This window comes from Pipistrellus hanaki, assembly GCF_964339955.1.
Source record: "Pipistrellus hanaki genome assembly, chromosome: 3".
In the NCBI taxonomy this organism is placed as follows: domain Eukaryota; kingdom Metazoa; phylum Chordata; class Mammalia; order Chiroptera; family Vespertilionidae; genus Pipistrellus; species Pipistrellus hanaki.
Genome location: NC_140505.1, coordinates 169,851,344 through 169,868,992, shown reverse-complemented (window position 1 = coordinate 169,868,992; position 17,649 = coordinate 169,851,344). Strand labels below are relative to the sequence as shown.

General features: G+C 37.3%; 2 protein-coding genes across 3 annotated transcripts; one reads left to right on the top strand and one right to left on the bottom strand.

Moving 5' to 3' along the window:
• Positions 1–394: 394 nt before the first annotated feature.
• CLEC4E (C-type lectin domain family 4 member E) lies at positions 395–5,757 on the top strand. 2 transcript variants are annotated; one of them, XM_084879945.1, is made up of 6 exons: positions 395–803; positions 1,668–1,760; positions 2,362–2,451; positions 3,206–3,357; positions 4,145–4,260; positions 5,429–5,757. In XM_084879945.1, exons 1-6 carry the CDS (start codon positions 767–769, stop codon positions 5,616–5,618), a joined length of 678 nt encoding a protein of 225 aa, XP_084736071.1. In that variant the 5' UTR covers positions 395–766; the 3' UTR covers positions 5,619–5,757. The 2 variants fall into 2 exon arrangements, with proteins under 2 accessions (XP_084736071.1, XP_084736070.1); XM_084879944.1 differs by lacking the exon at positions 395–803 and adding an exon at positions 1,151–1,278.
• A 4,405-nt stretch (positions 5,758–10,162) lies between these two features.
• CLEC4D (C-type lectin domain family 4 member D) lies at positions 10,163–17,427 on the bottom strand. The gene is made up of 7 exons (XM_084876356.1): positions 17,369–17,427; positions 17,215–17,260; positions 15,359–15,448; positions 14,078–14,164; positions 13,240–13,391; positions 11,492–11,607; positions 10,163–11,178 (listed from the first exon to the last, which is right to left on the bottom strand). Exons 2-7 carry the CDS (start codon positions 17,240–17,242, stop codon positions 11,031–11,033), a joined length of 621 nt encoding a protein of 206 aa, XP_084732482.1. The 5' UTR covers positions 17,243–17,260; positions 17,369–17,427; the 3' UTR covers positions 10,163–11,030.
• Positions 17,428–17,649: the final 222 nt, after the last annotated feature.

Here is a 17,649-nt window from a genome sequence, read left to right as displayed (position 1 = left end):
AAGTGTCAAGGAAACATTGAGGGATGAGTAAGGCCTGGAAGTGAGAAGGCAGGGCAGGGCGGGGCGGGGCTAACTCCTGACTCTATTTTGTACTGTGAGGCAACTCCTAACTCCATTTTGTACTGTGGGGCAAGGCAGACCTATCCTCCATTTTGTGTAACTGGACCCTAGCACTAACCCAACTAATCAGGGTCAGCCAAAGCAGTGACATCACCACCCTATAAAACCTATTGATATGTTGAAATTCATCCTCTCTCCCGCCACGCCGTTGTCGTTGTGAGTGGGACAGGGCTTGCACTAGTCTGAAATACAGGTTTTGGTTTTCTGCTATTGCTTCGAACTCAGCTCCCTAGTGGTCTTTGGGGATCACAAAATCTGGGCACAACAGAAGAAGGCAGAGAAATTTTATCCAACAAAAATATTTCAAGCAATATTTTTTGAAGCCACTCAGATTTCCCCAAGGTCAGCCTACATCTGTTGACACTTGCCATTTCATCACTTCTGCATTTTGTTGTTGGAGTAAGGAGACTGACTTGCCCAATAAACTGCCTTGTCCTTCTTATGCAAGAAAAGAAATCCTGACCTGAACACACAACCACCAAACAAATTAATATTCTTATGTCTTGAGGTTGAACTTCCTAAAGTACAAATAAAGTGTTCATTCTTCAAGATTCCGTTCCCTTGAAACTTACCAACAAAATACTCTTGAACTCAGAAACTGAGGAGAGAGAGAGGAAGAGGGAGAGAGAAAAAGTGAAAGAAAAAAATGAATTCATCCAAATCATCTGCGTCACAGAGCACAGGTAAAATTTGCAATTCTCCTTCTTCTTTCATGGATATTTCTTTTTGGAAGAGGTGATAAATACATAGAAGGACAGGACTGTAGAAAAGCTCACAGTAAAGAGAGAGAGAGAGAGAGAGAGAGAGAGAGAGAGAGAGAGAGAGAGAGAGAGAGAGAGAGAGAGAGAACGAAACAGAGGAAACATTTAAAAATTGTTAGAAGAGTACATGTTATCCTGAGAAGGCCACTGGACTTGAGTTCAGGGAGAGCTACCAGCCTGCTGTTTCTGCCCTCTCTGTATTCACTGTGTCCCATTGGGTAAAGTACGTCACTACTCTGGAACTCACTTTCCTTGTCTGTAATATGTTGTTTTGGGAAGGAAAGGGAGAGGAACTACTAGATGAATTCAATGTTTTATATGATTGCTTTACAAATGGGTTTGGAAATTGAGGCACTAGAAAGAGGAGAGTGGGAGAAAGACAAGAAAAACAGAGAGGGTGAGAGGATGAGAGGGAGAAAGTAAAAAAATATAGGAAATGAAGGGGATGTGAGTGGTGTAGGAAAGGAAAAATTGCACATCTGTCCACCTTCATGAATCTGTCTTGAAATTAGTAATGGATCTAAAAGTGTGGTCCCCAAACCAGCAGCAGCAGCAGCAGCTCCTGGGAACCTGTTGGCACCATACCAGCTCTAACTGAATTCTTAACTCTGGAGGTTAATCTGTGTTATACCCCTGTAATATGTGTTTTAACAAACCTTCTAAATTATTTTTACATATACTGAAGTTTGAGAAGTGCTCCATATAGGCAATGCAAGTGGAAGGAAATATGTACAGTTGAATAAGAATTTATTATGGAAGATTGACCATATTTGTGTCTTTCTACAGAGAGAGGATGCTTCTCTTCCCAAGTCTTCTTATGGACTGCTGCTGGGATCTCCATCCTACTACTCGGTGCCTGTTTTATCGCTAGATGTGTTGGTGAGTTCTGAAGGTCAAATTCAATCTTCCTGGGGAATATTGGGAATAAATCCTTCCTTGCTGCCTATGGATTCTCTTTTTCCATTAAGAGTATTCATATACTAACTTTTCCCTCTATTTCCAGGCCATTCCTCAAACCAGAAACACGAACTAGTATAGAATTGTTACAAATTTCAGTGACCTCTGATGCATTTTTAATGATCAACATTTTTCATCTCCTTGGTAGCCTTGGGTGCTTCCTTTTGTACCTCTGTCATTAATTAGTAGAACCCCTTCTATGAGACTAGTCTGAGACATGACAAATCACTTTTTGGAAGGAAGGGTTAGACTTGGTATAATAGAGAAAACACACTTGTCTCCTCTTGGCCTATGGGCTGGAACTAAAGTACAATTTATTTTTATAAATTAGGAAAGCCATAAAATGTAAATTCCATCTTTTTAAAGTAAATCTCAGTGCCTCTACATGCAGAAGGAAAAGTAGATAGTAAAAAAAAAAAAAAGTTGCAATTGTTGGCAATTCTGTTATAAATACAAAAATAATAACATTTATTTTATCAAAAGAGTAATAAAGTAAATATTAACTATGCCCTTGTCCTTACAGTGACATATCACATCTTTCAACTCTGTGATGAGAAAATGGTCCAGCCATATGAGGACTTCCTGGAATTCAACTGCTACAATAATGAATCAGGTATAATATTCCTCAAATTTAAACATAAAAATTTACATATCAATATTTTTTGGCTTCTAGATTGATTTGGGGATAAATAACGTAGTTTGAGTAGGTCCTGTTTTTCAAAAGCAAAATGTGAAATCTTGCCTGTACTGTACATAAAGATGAGGAATTGGTTTAGAAGACAGGAAATCTTGGAGACATTCTAGCATTTTCTTGGTGACCCTAGAAAATTACTTCTTGACATTCTAGCATTTTCTTGGGGACCCTAGAAAATTACTTCTTTCTTTGGGTTATAATTTCCTCACTATTAAATTAAGAGATACTGGATTATTTGTTTTTTTAATAAACTCTAAAGGCTTCAATTCTATAATTGTAAGAACCAGTTTGGAGATTTTGTTGAGTATACATTATTTGGGCAACATGAGAGATGGTTGCTTCAAGGTCAGTCGATAAAATGCATCACAACTTTCTCTGATCGTGGCAAGTCAGAGAACAGCTAACAGGGTCCTATATCAACAGCATAACTAAAATATATGGTATATCTAGAAAGTACAGATTATGTCTCAAAAGACACAGATATTTATTGTTGTTTGTGTTTACTTTCAAAGGAATTATTAAAGTCTTAGGTAGTAAGAAGGGGGTGGAGGATTGTGATCAAGAGGTTCCAAGGCTTCTAATTATAAATGATAGATTTCATAGGGCCAGATGAAACTTTCTGTTTTTTAAATTAGTTCATATAGGACATTCATGGAAACTTCTCTCCTCCTAGGTCCAGTCAAGAATTGCTGTCCATTGAGCTGGATACATTTTCAATCTAGCTGCTACTTTTTTTCTACTAACACCCTAACTTGGGCAGAAAGTGTGGAAAACTGCTCAAGCCTGGGAGCTCAGCTGGTGGTTATCAACTCAGAGGAGGAACAGGTAGTTCAAGTACAGACTCCCCGAGTGTCAGTGTAGCATTCCCCACATGATCATCCCCTTTTCCATACATGTGTTATAAATAATTGTTGACCACAATTAACCTTTTTAAATGAACATACTAAAATGCATGTTTTTCTTACTATTTCTGTAAGTCAATGCCTACTCTAATTTATTTTCATTTCTAGAAAAGCCTAAGGGTAAAAAAGAAATGTCCATGTTTAGTTCCTTAGCAAGGCAGAAAAAGAAAAAAAGAAAAAGGGAGTGGGGTCCATTTTAGGATGACCATTATGTTTATAAATCTATTTGAATGAGACAAAGCAAATAGTATCCATTACCATTAAGTTGTGATTAATAATGCTTTGTGTTAATCTCTATGGTAGATTTGGCTACAAGTCACAGTAGATAAACTTTGAATTATTGAGAAATTCCTTTGTTGAAGATTCTTTTTTTGTTGGTTTAATTTTATGTTGTATATATTTTTACAACAATTTTAAAAAAATCAGAAGATAATCCTCTATGATCTTAACATAGGTTGTCCCCAAAAGATGTATACACACTTTGAATAATTATGAAGGTGGTGTTTATTAAAATAAATTTCATGTTCAAAATGTAATAGAAATTTGCTGTTAGAGTGCGTGTACATTTTGGGGCAGCACCTGTGTTTCAGGGTCATGTGTCGATCATCTTTGGTCCTACTTTATCTCTTTCAATAACAATCACCTTCAACATTTGTTTAGAATTGAAATAATCGCTCTCCTTCCTTTTTTTTACTGTGTATCTTCCATAGAAATTCCTTTTCCATGCAAAACCTACAAATAGAGAGTTTTATATTGGACTAACGGACCGGGTGGTTGACGGTCAGTGGGAATGGATAGATGGCACACCTTTCAACGTGTCTCTGAGGTAATTAACTTCTTTTTTTGTAGGAGAATTTAACACGACCCTAAATCCTAGTTAGCCCATTTTTTATGGGAATTCTTAGAACCTCCTTCTGTTCCATGATGTATACTCAGGGCCATCCTATTGCTCTAATTTCCTAAGACTATCTCAAAAATAAAGGTGAATAGATAAAGATGAAAAAGTGAGTAGCCCTGACCTGTGTGGCTCAGTTGATTGAGTGTCACCTGTGCACCAACGGGTCACCAGTTCAATTCCTAGTCAGGGCATATGCCCAGTTGTGGGCTCAGTCCTCCGTAGGGGGTGTGTAGGAGGAAACTGATCCAATGGTCATCTCTCTCCCTTGCCCTCTCTCTCTAAATCAATAAAAAAAATAAATAAATAAATAAGAAAGAATGAAAGAAAAAAGAAGAATTAGATACTAACACTTTGAAAATGCATCATAGACAAAGTGTGGAATTCATAGTCTTATACTCCTAAATTGTAATAAATGAGACAAAAAATAGTGATTTGCAAAAGACTAAAGATTTTTATGGAATGAACATCTCTTTTCTCCTTAATAATGGCTTTACAGAAGTAGAGTACAGCATTTGGAGTTTTCAAAGTTTTCATCTTTATCTCATTTAACCTAAGTTATATCTTTCTGAGCTACATCAATATCATGCCTTTCACTTAGCATTGGAAGGAACTAAGATTGGAGGGGCTTCAATCAGTTCTGAGAGTATAGCCCACATGTCCTGATACTTTTTAAAGTTGCTCCACTACTACACTGTAACACCATTGAAATATGCACCTGAATTAATACAAATTTTGGGTAGACTAAAGGGAACCAAACGGGGGACGACATAGGAGTGCAAAGAAAACAAATCCACCAAGACATCCGTTATTCCCATAACCTCTCATTCGAAATCTAGTCTATGAGAGAGCATCACAAAATGGAAAGAAGGCAGAAAGATCCAGTTCAACTTCCCTAATGACAAACTCTATGACGTAGACAAATGGGTCAGCTTTTCTGAGATCCTTTTCTTTGTCAGTAAAAACAGAGATTATTAATACCTACCTCACAAAATTGTTGCGAAGTTACATAACACAAAGTAGATCACTTTATCTCCTGTTCCTGGGATTTAAACTCTCCCATGGCATTTCCTGTGTTTTGTGTGTGTGTGTTTTTCAGCTTCTGGGACGAAGGGGAGCCCAACAACTTAGTTACATTGGAGGACTGCGCCACCATAAGGGACTCTAAAAACCCCAGGCAGAATTGGAATGATATGGCCTGTTTCTTATATATGTTTCGGATTTGTGAAATGCCAGCAAAAAACATTTTGAGCAAAGAAAATTCTTCAAGGACAGAAGGCCCTACTTAAATGTATAGGTGAGGAGGACCAGGAACATGGACACAGCCACAACTCCAACATGAGAAACGTGCACCTTGTACTTCAGAAGGGCTTTGTACGTGTTTGTTGCTTTGATGTAAATAAAAATAAATGTTTTTGGATGTTATAATTCATGATCCTGACGGAAGTGCATTTTTCTCTGTATTAGTCTCTCAGGCCTTCTCAGAATTTACCAAGCAATTATCTAGCAAATACTGTAAAAAGAAAGGCATGTCCCGTTTGGTACATTTGCTTCATTTGTGAGAAATTATAGGAGGACACAGGGACAAAGCTCTGGCCGCTGTGACTCAGTTGGTTGCAGTGTTGTTCCATGCATGGGAGGGTTCCAGTTCGATTCCTGGTCAGGGCACATGCCTGGATTGTGGGCTCAGTCCCCAGTGGAGGGTGCAGGAGGCAGCCGATTGATATATCTATCATCAATGTTTCTCTCTCTCTCTCTCTCTCTCTCTCTCTCTCTCTCTCTCTCTCTCTCTCTTTCTCTCAAATCAATAAAAACATATTTTGAAAAAAATAAATAAAAGCAAAAAAATCACATATCCTTGGGTAAGGATTAAAAATATTTATTTGGAACACTATATATCTGTCTATGTCTATGTCTATGTCTATGTCTATGTCTATGTCTATGTCTATGTCTATGTCTATATATATATATATATATATATATATATATATATATATATATATATATATATCTTCCCTTATTCATGGTTTTGCCTTGCATGTTTTCAATTACCTACAGTCAACTCTGGTTCAAAAATATTAAATGGAAAATTCTAAAAATAAACAATTCATACTATTTATTTGTTTGTTTGTTTGTTTGTTTTTGAAGTCCCATTTTTAAGTCTTATTTTTAAAATGTGAGTAACCCATTCACATGATTCAAAATCCAAATGTAAAAGAAGATATTCTCTCCATTTTTCCTCCACAGTCTCCAGACACCCAGTCCCCTTCATGGAGGCAATTAAAGTCTCTACTTTCTTACCTATGTTTATACTGTCATACTTTTAAAAGAATATATCCAGGAGCTAAATTCCAAGGAGGTGGAAGAGGTATAAGGGTATAAGGTATAAATGGTGATGGAGGGTGGGGAGGAGAAAATAGCCAGCGTTAGTGAGGATGTTAGGAAACAATTCATAAGCTTTAAATTGCTCACTGTTCTGAGTAGCATAACAAAAATCTTACACCATCCCACTCTGCTCAGGACCTGAATCACCCCTTTGTCCAGAGTCATGTCTCCACACTGCATATACTTCCTGCCCATTAGTCACTGTCTCATTACCAAATCAACTGCTGTCGTATTGAAGTACTTGTATTCAAGTAACCTTTATTTTACTTAATAATGGCCTCAAAGGGCAAGAGTAAGTGATGCTGGCAGTTCAAATATGCCAATAGAAGCTGTAAAGTGTTTCCTTTAAGTAAACAGGAAGAGTGTATAGGAAAAAACATAATACACTCACACACACACACACATACACACACACTCAGAAAACAATCATATAGCAGATGATACTTTTAAAATATTAAATTCAACTTTATTTAAAATTAACAAATAACAAATTGAAGTGAAAATAAAGAATTCTGAAACTTCAAGAATGTTTTGGCTTTATAAGCTAGCACAAAAAAATTATTTCCTGAAGGTACCTCTGAAGTAAATAAAAATTATGAAGAATCATATAAAATATTCTTCTTGCTCTTCTATTTTCTTTTTCCCAATCCCATTTTCTCTTCTTAATGATGCAATACTACAGTCATTCAACAGGTGGTACAGAGCAAGGTAGCTTATACATATGTATGCATGTATGCATAGGGGTGAGTTTGGGGGGAGGGGTGCATAATTACCCCCACAGGGATTTAGAACCTGACCCGGTGCATCAGTGTAAGGGGAAGGGTGGGGGCAGGAAGGGTAATAAGGGTGTGGGGGACTTATTGGATTCCAGAGGCCATCTGGTAAAGTGATTGGTTGACCCAAAATGTGGAAGCCTGAGCTAATTTGAGCATCATGGGTGTCTGAGCCCAAGTAGGAGGATCAACTGGAGGAGTCACAGAGTACACTAAGGGGTGAGGAACATCACACAGTCAAGCCTTAGCAGGTTGGTTTACAGGTCTTGAAATTATGTTTTGTCCATAAAACTTGCACACTTGATCATTTATTCCTGGGTATTTCATAGTTATACTAGAGCCCCAATGCACGAAATTCGTATATGGGGAGTAAGGGGGCGGGGTGTCCTTTAGCCCAGCTTGCATTCTCTCCAATCTGGCACATCCCTCTCACAAACCAGGACTGCTGGCTCCTAACTGCTCGCCTGCCCGCCTTTCTGATTGCCCCTAACTGCTTTTGCCTGCTAGCCTGATCACCCCCTAACCACTCCCTTGCCAGCCTGATTGATTCCTAACCACTCCCCTACTAGCCTGTTTGCCCCTAACTGCCATCCCCTGAAGGCCTGGTCACCCCTAACTGCCCTCCCCTTCAGGCCTGGTCCCTCTTCCCAACTGCTCTCCCATTCAGGCCTGGGTCACCCCTAACTGCCCTCCCCTACAGGCCTGGTCCCTCCCAACTGCCCTCTCCTGCTGGCCATCTTGTGATGGCAATCTTGTGACCACATGGGGGCAGTCATCTCTGACCACATGGGGGCAGCCATCTCGAGTGACACTCAATTTGCATTTTATTCTTTTATTAGATAGGATTAGATTGGATTGAGGCCTGGTGTATGGGTGGGGGCCAGCTGGTTTGCCCTGAAGGGTGTCCCAGATCAGATTGGGGTCCCTTTGGAGTACGGGGTGGCCTGGGCGAGGAGTCTGTGGTGGTTTGCAGGTTGGCCATGCCCCCTGGTAACCCAACCCAAGGCCTGGTATCTGGGATTTATTTATCTTCTATAATTGAAATTTTATAGCCTTGATTAGAACCACGCCTCCTGCTCACTTGTAGCTGAAGCCATTTCTGTTGGGATTTATTTATCTTCTATAATTGAAATTTTGGAACCTGGAGTGGATGCCTGAGCCAGCCAGCCAGAGCAGGCGGAAAGCTTGGCTTCCTCTATGTACGGGAGCAACTCAAGCCACCTGCTCTCTGCAGCTCCGTGGCTGCTGCCGTTTTGTTGGGACTTATTTATCTTCTATAACTGAAACTTTGTAACCTTAAGCAGAGGCCAAGGCAGGCCAGGGCTGCAAAAGCTTGGCTTCCTCCATTTCCAGGGGCAACTCAAGCTTCCTGTTCTCTCCAGTTCTGTGGTGGCATCATTTTTTTATTTATTTATCTTCTATCAATGAAACTTTATAGTGTTGAATGGAGGCTTAGGCCAGCCAGGGCAGGCAGAAAGTTTAGCTTCCTCCATTGCTGGGGAAACCCAAGCCTCCCTTTTGCTCTGTCTGTGGCTGAAGCCATCTTGATTGGGTTTATTTGCATATTCACTCCTGATTGGCTGGCGGGTGTGGCTTGTGGGTGTAGCAGAGGTACAGTCAATTTGCATATTACTTTTTTATTATATAGGATTGCTGTTGTAAGTGTAATGTTTAAATAAAAATACATTTTCTATATTTTGCAGGTACTATATAGTAACATTGTTGATCTTTGTATATTGATCATTTATTCTGAAACTTTGCTAAACTCCGCTATTATTTTTTTTAACTCTTTAGCTATAGATCCCCTTATATTTTCTATGTCAATAATTATATAATCTATATACATAGCTATCCAGGACTGTAGTCACTGAACTGAGCACTAGTCCTAGTTGAGATATGCTGGAAAGTGTAAAATATACACCAGATTTTAGATGACTAAATTGGAAAGAAATGTAAAATGTATTACTAATAATTTAATATTTATTACATGCTAAAATGATAATATTTTAGGTATAAAGGTTTAAATAAATAAATTATTTGAATACTTTTTTGACATGGTTATTGAAAATGTTAAGCATAGGTAACTCACATTTTTGGCTTGCTTTATATTTCCTTTAGACAGTCTGGTCTGCAAATAACTTCTGTCAGAAATATATTTTCATGGGGAGAATAATCCTCTTGGAACCCTGTGCTAGGATTACTCTCAGATATGTTCCACAAACATTATTATTTTTCATTTTAAAATAAATCTTTATTGTTGAAAGTATCACATATATCCCTTTCCCCTCCATTTCCCTCTTCCACCCCACTCCCCATCAAGCCTTTACCAACCTATCATCTGTGTCTATGGGTTATGCATATACGCATATGAGTTCATTGGTTGATCTCTCCCTCCCTCCACCCTCACCTGCCTTCCCTCTGAGGTTTGACAGTTTGTTTCATGTTTATCTGTCTCTGGGTCTATTTTTACTCATTAGTTTATGTTGTTCATTAGACTCCACATATGAGTGAAATTATGTGATTCTTATCTTTCTCTGACTTGCTTATTTCATTTACCCTGTTTCCCCGAAAATAAGACAATGTCTTATATTAATTTTTGCTCCCAAAGATGTGCTTGGTCTAATTTTCAGGGGATGTCTTATTTTTCCATGAAGAAGAATACTGTACACATTTATTGTTAAATGAAAATAAAGGAAATTTATTACATGTATATGATACAGTAGTATGGTAGTTGTCAACACAAATCAGACAAACTGCGAATCCTACAGTATCAAGAATTTACTCATTTATTCAATGACAATCATGTCATCATCTTCTGGAACATCATCATAACAATCCAATTTCTGAATTTCCTGGTGAGTTTCTTGTGACTCCATTTCTTTCAGAATCAGTGGACCAAATCTCTCATGTTTAGCCTAGGGGGGCCTTATGTTCGGGGGAATGCCTTATATTTCACTCAGAAGGAAACCTGTAAGTAGGTCTTATTTTCGGAGGATGTCTTATTTTGGGGGAAACATGGTAGTATAATTAATGTTCTCTAGGTTCATCCATGCTGTTGCCTAGGTGGTTGTCACACCCTCATGCCCTGATGTCATCACAAGATGGCTGTGGGCACAACAGATACGAGGCCCGGCAGGGGAGGGCAGTTGTGGGTGATCAAGCTGGCAGGAAGGGCAGTTGGGGGCATTAGGCAGGCAGGCAGGTGAGTGGTTAGGAGCCAGTGGTCCTGGATTTCTAAAGGGGAGTCTGACTACCAGTTTAAGCAGGGATCAAGCCTAAACTTGCAGTCAGACATCCTGCAAGGGGTCCCAGACTGGAGAGGGTGCAGGCCGAGCTGAGGGACATCCCCCTCCTGCACAAATTCCAATAAAGCACTACACAAAAACACATTATCTTGAATGAATTGAATAAATAAGTCCCATCATGACTGAAAATGTTCTGTGATCTAGTATGTTTTCTCTATTCCAGTGGTGCATGTACATTCTTCCCTGGTCTAATGGGTTCTTCTTCCCTGTCCGCATCATAAGAACTTCTTCATAGCTTTCAGGCGAGTATTCTTCCAGGTTTCTTACAAATCCTGCTTGCCTCAAAGTTACAAGAAAAACCATTCCAGGCCCATTTGTTTTGGTCATTAACAAGGACAACACAATTTTCTTCCTGATGGTTATTGGGTTCACCCTTATGCCAGAATCTGAAATGGAAAAAAAAAAAAAAAAAAAAAGTATATGTAATACACACACACACACACACACACACACAAATTGTGTGTGTGTGTGTTAGGGGACTATGCAAAGAAAATGACCCAAAATGCCCTTAAGTGAAAAATTTAGAGCTGCACTGCCCAACACAAGTGTAATAATAGTTTACTAGTATAGAGGTTACATAACACATGATGCTGAGTAAGCACTTTTACATTGGTGTGCTACACCCAAAAATGAATTCTACTTGCTACCTTCTTCCCACCTTTGCCTGTTAAGCTTTGCCATCCCAGTCAGTATACTCACTCCATACTCGAGTTAAATGGCATCCTGTCCACCCATTGCCAAAGGCCTTCAGGATTCTCATGTGAAAGTCCCAGGAAATATGAAAATCGTCTATCCAAAAATTGAGTAATAAAGTTCTGTATAAAAAAATTATAAATTCTTATAAATTTATTTGCATTTATCATGTGAGAGATGATAGGAAAAGAAGAAAGAGGTTGAATAGATTACTACTTAAGCAAAAGGGTTGGCACCAGGTGAATCTGTTTTCATATCCTACCTCAGCTGTTTACTGTGTCATGTTAGAAAATGCTTTAACCTCACCAAACCCTAGTTTCCTTATCTTCAAAAGAGACAATTCCACTACTTCACTGAGTTATTTTGAAGATTAACTGAGATCTACTTGCAAACTATTTAGCAAATGTTTAATAGGATCTGATTATCAGGAACTTTTGTTTTTAAAATTTCCCTCTTTGTTTGCATATTTTATTAAATCCCATTTTATTCAAAGAGTCCGCCTATAGATTGGAAGGCCATGAAGACAGAATTCTCCAGGAAATCCTTGTGATCAACAAAAGGGTAGAATGTGAGTTGTGGTATATATATATATATATATATATATATATATATATATATATATATATATATATGGAAATATTGTATATTACATGAGAAAATAAATTTCCATTTTTACATTAAGGTTTTCTTATTTAAAATTACAACTATACATCTGAATTATTTTTTCTATGCTTTATCTTATAGCTCTTTTAGTATCAATTAACCATTCATTTAGTCACTTAATCACCAAATAGTTATTAAGACTTAGCCAGAGTGCCTAGCACTGTGCAGGACATTAGCGATACAAAGATGAGTAAGGCATGGCCTCAGCCTTCTACAAAGTGGAAATCATTGGAAGAGATGGAGTATTAAGCAGACAACTGCAGGACACTAAAGTAAGTGCCATGATCACACAGTGCACAAAGTACCATAAAATACCTCCAACTTAGAATAGGGAGCGTGGAGTAGGGAAGATGGTCAGGGTAGTTTTCTCTAAGAAATAATACATGAATGACATCTGGAAAGATCTGAAGAAGTTGGTCACGTTAAGAAAATAATGGAGGACCCAGACAGTGTGGTTCAGTGGTTGAGCATCAACCCATGCACCATGAAGTCACTGGTTTAATTCTCAGTCAGGGCACATGCCCAGGTTGCAGGCTTCATACCTGGTGGGAGCTGTGCAGAAGGCAGTCAGTCAATCTCTCTCTCTCTCTCTCTCTCTCTCTCTCTCTCTCTCTCTCTCTCTCCCTCTCCCCCGCCCCCTTTCCTCTTTCTCTAAAATAAATTTAAAAAACAAACAACAACAAAACACACAGAGATCCAAAACCAGTTTGGCTCAGTGGATAGAGCATCAGCCTGCGGACTGAAAGGTCCCGGGTTCGATTCAGGTCAAGGCATGGTTGCGGGCACATCCCCAGTTGGGGGTGTGCAGGAGGCAGCTGATCGATGATTCTCTCCCATCGATGTTTCTAACTCTCTATCCCTCTCTCTTCCTCTCTATAAAAAAAAATCAATAAAATTTATTTAAAACACACACACACACACACACACACACACACACACACACACAGAATATAAGAGAGGGAAAAAAGGCTTTCCAGGCACATGGAACAGATGAAGCAAAGGCACAGAAACATGGCAGAGCAGAAAAAGTCCTCTCTCTTTGCAAAGAGATTCAAAGCAGCAGAGAAACTGATGGGAACCTCCCCCCATACCTGCTCAGCTTCTGTGCTGATGGTGACCAGGTGGGCCCCTAGCCTGGTACAGTTCCTTCCGCTCTCCGCCCATGTCTTGTTGTCATGAAAAGGGAAATAGCAGCTGGACTGGAAGGCTCTCCAGCCAATAGGACAGCAATTCCAGGTGTTCCCTCATGAGGATATTGAAATAAAAGTTAGTTACAAAGGAGCATTCATCTATAACAGATTGCATAACTATTCTACTATCTAGTGTCCAGTTACCATTTATCTAGTGTCCAGTTACCAAGATTACCAAAGTCATTCTGATTCCCTTTTTAAAAATATTTCTAATTACATTTCAAAATATCTTCTACACAAGAGTACTGAAATCATGTATTGACAATTAGAATATTACAATATATTTTCTTAGAAAGGATGATCATTCTTCAGTATCCCTGCATCTATTTGCATTCACTTTTAAAGTGTTTTCATAACAGAGTGTTTTACAGGACATTTTATCTAACGGGTGTGAAGAATATACTAAAACTCTCAAGCATTGTCCCATTCTTCAAAAGGAGACTTTATAAATTCCAGAATAATAAAAGCAATAAAGACGAGAGTCAGAGGAAACAGTCCTTATAATATGTGTGAATCAAAAGATATGGAATTAAATTATACTTTCTCCAGTTATTTGACTAATGACTGTCATGAGAAATAGTTCTATCTCAATTATTGATGTGTACTCTTGTGCCAGATTCTCAATTATGTTATTTTAATCTCTCCTGGTTGCCTACAGATCTACTTTAAATCCGATTGTGAATTTTAATAGAAGTGGAAATGAGAAAGAAATTCTCTCATGTGTCTCTGCCACCTATACCTTTCAGGTCTGATTTTTCCTCGATGCACGTCAGATTTATGCGGTGTCCTCCAGTGCTTCTACAGCGAAGAAAGTTGGTATGAGTCACTGCCAAGGAGAAAAAAAGTTCATTTCCTTTTCCTATATAATCACTTAATTTGGAAAATGGGAGCTAACTGCTCTAACCTTTCTCCTTATGCAGTTCTTCTGTTGTAGCTCCAGGTGAATTGGTTGAAAGATATTGTTGAAATTAATGTTTTTATTATCATATGAGAGGCCTGGTGCACAAATTCATGCATGGGGGTGGGGGTGTCCCTCAGCCCAGCCTGTGCCCTCTCTTAATCCAGGACCCCTCGGGACTGTTCAACTGCCAGTTTAGACCCTTCCTTCCCCAGTTGCTGGCTGCCAACTGGGGCCTTCCTTCATTCTGCACCACCCCCTGGTGGTCAGCACAAGTCATAGAAAATGATAGAACTCCTGGTCGAACTCCCAAGGGGACAATTTGCATATTTAGCTTTTATATACATAGATTGCCCATTTCGTGCTTTAAGGGGGTAGTTTTTCAAACTTTTATGTACACGAGCTTTTAAGCATATTTTTCTATTAGACTTGGAGTTAGAGTGGCGATTTTTGGTGAACACAGAGATATTTCTATAGTTTTATGAGCCTGTTGGTACATGATGTGAGACAGGAGACCAATTTCATTTTTAAAACATGGATAATCAATTGTCTCTACACCATTAATTGAATAATAAAACTACCCTTTTTTTATAACCCTGCAATTACACCTTCTGTTTTATATAAAGAACTTATATATGCAAAATCTGTAACTAAGCTCTCTATTCCTTCCTTCTGGTCTATTTGCCTTTATTTGCACTTATATTACTTTAATTATAATAACTTTATACAAGGTCTTGATATGGGAAAGAACAGGTCTTCCAACTATTGTTTTTAAAGCCAGACTTTTAAAGTCCATCTGAAAGTTGTTGATTTTTTGCTGGTTACTCTTTATTCATACAAAGCAGCCCTTTGTAATCCCACTCCAAAATGAGGGCTGATTTGCTGGTCACCAACTTTCACATGTATAGATTAGGGTCTAAATTCTATCTTTCATTTCCTGACACAAGGCAGCAGCATCAAAGAATAGCAGATCTAGTATGTAGATCTGAATTTTAAACCAGAGACCCTGAAGACATTATAGCATTATGTTGAGGAAAATCAAGATAACAAAATGTTTGGCGCAACTTTATAAAATTTGTTTAAGGAACTATTTCAAGGAGAGGTCTACTTTTGCTAACTTACCCAAACAATTTGCAATACAGCAGGCACCGAGAAGCGAGATGAAAACAATAGCAATGACCCAAGAGATTAGCTGGAAATGCTGGCCTCCTTCTACCAGGACAAAAAGAAAGATAAGTAGGTTACCCGCTTTTCAGCCTCTAGAGCTAGGGAAACCAATTCTATCAAGGAACAAGCTAAATATGATGAGAGTATCCAAAAATATTTCAGATGTGGAGGAGAGCTTAAAAAATTTTCCCTGAATAAACCAATTTCATAGTTTATAAATAAATAAATAACATGTAAAAGTTTTTAATAGGAAAGGCTTTTTATAAGGAAGACACAAAATTCAAAAATTGTAAAAATTTGGGTACATAAAAATTAAAACTTCTGCCTGGCTGGAGTGGCTCAATTGGTAGGAACATTGCCCTGTACACTGAAATGTTTCAGTTTGATTCCCTGGCTAATGGATACACAGAAGGCAACCAGTTGATGTTTCTCTCTCACATCAATGTTTCTCTCTCGCTCTTTCTCTCTATTCCTTCCTCTCTTTAAGCATGGTCTCTGGTGAGGATTATAAATAAAAAATTAAAATTTAAAAAATAAAGCTATGATATCTTTAAAAACATTAAAACTTCTATGTAACAATGTTAAAACAAAAGGAATGCCTGGAATAAATTATGTCACAATATTAATATCCAGACTGTATAAAGAATTTTTCAAATTAATTAGAAAACAGCAAAAATTTGATGAAAATTTAATTTGTTGACATAATAAATGGCCTTTAAACAAATAAAAATATGCTCAATCAGAGAAATGTAAACTAAAATATCATGGCATGATTTTTTCACATATCAGAGTTTTTAAAGTAAATTAAAACTATAACATCCTAAGTAAGAAAATAAGTGCTACTGCTGAGCTATAAATTAGAAAGCCATTTAGACAGATAGTAAGCAACATTTATCAATTTTTTAAATGCATTATATTTGTCACAACAATTTCATTTTTATTTTTAATTTCATTTTTAAATTATAGTTTACATTCAGTATTATTTTGTAGTAGCTTCAGGTATACAACATAGTGGTTAGATAATCATATACTTTACAAATCTCATTTTTACAGATTTGTCCTATAGAAATAACTAAATTATTTAAATGGAATACTTTGGAAATAGAAAAAACACTGAAACCTAATATTGTATATGTATTGTCAATAGTATATATTTTAAACTATGATGAATCCATATGATAGAATTCTATATGGTAATTAAAATAGTCAAGTTTATCAGAATGTATTGGCATAAAAAAATCTCCAAGACCTATTGTTGCATAAAAAAAATGTTTGTTTTTTTCAGTACCATCATTCATTATGGGTCCATTGAAGTTTGCCAGGGGGTGATGATGAGATAAAGTGAAACATTAATTTTAAAATTACATATTTCTGCATATGCTCTATATATTTCTCAAAATATTATTTAATGTTCTCATAATACAAATCCATTTGTGTCACTTTAGTAAAACATAAAATGGGAAGTTAAAGTATCAGGAACAGCCTTAGTCAGGATGTTTTCTACATCTTTTGTCACTTCCCTTTAAGAGAACCTTCCCATATTACTCTCTTCCCTTCCATCCCATTTTTCTTTACATACTTTAACTCCTCTCTTGGCCCAATTTATGTTTTACAAAAAAGTTTCTATTTCCTAGTGTATTAGAATCTATTTATAGCCTTTTTCTTCATCAAAGTCATTCTCGTTTTATTTCACCTTCTCCTCCCCATATCATCATTTTTAGTCTTCACAACTACAACTATCTATTTTATTTTTAAATCTTAGTCATAAATTTATCTGCCTCTTTAAAATTAAAAAAGAGAGAAGTACTCACGCTTATTTTGAGATCCTTCTTGCCTCATTGTGTGTTAACTCTCTTGCTGTCCAGTGTCAGGAAAAAACAGATGTCTCTTATATTTTTTCCAGGGTATATTTCTATGGATAAAATAATATATTCAGAAATACTTGAGATTAAACGTCAGTCTTACCATTCCAGTGAGACTATAAAGCTCTCAATGTAAAAGCCTCGACTCAAAAGAAGAAGTCTTTCTAAAAGTGAGTTTCCTTTGTTTCACTCTAGGAGATGGAGCAAAGAAAAAGAGGAACTTGAGAAAGCAACATCCAAAAACAGTAGAAATTTTCATATCTTGAAATCAGTAATTAATGTATCTTGTGGAATTATTCAACTTATTTTTATTTATCTAAACATAAAAATTAGCAGTACCATAACAGAATAATCATTATACCTAATAAAATTTAATGCATCTGA

Bases quoted from the DNA above. Each gene is read 5' to 3' on its own strand.
- CLEC4D (XM_084876356.1), bottom strand. From the start codon at position 17,242: ATGAGGCAAGAAGGATCTCAAAATAAGC. The intron at 14,165-15,358 runs GTAAGTTAGCAA...TCTCCTTGGCAG, and splicing joins CTGTATTGCAAATTGTTTGG to TGACTCATACCAACTTTCTT. The intron at 11,179-11,491 runs GTGAGTATACTG...TTTCCATTTCAG, and splicing joins CCATTTAACTCGAGTATGGA to ATTCTGGCATAAGGGTGAAC.
- CLEC4E (XM_084879944.1), top strand. From the start codon at position 1,182: ATGAATTCAATGTTTTATATGATTGCTTTACAAATGGGTTTGGAAATT. The intron at 1,279-1,667 runs GTGAGAGGATGA...GTCTTTCTACAG, and splicing joins AGACAAGAAAAACAGAGAGG to AGAGAGGATGCTTCTCTTCC. The intron at 1,761-2,361 runs GTGAGTTCTGAA...TTGTCCTTACAG, and splicing joins TTTTATCGCTAGATGTGTTG to TGACATATCACATCTTTCAA.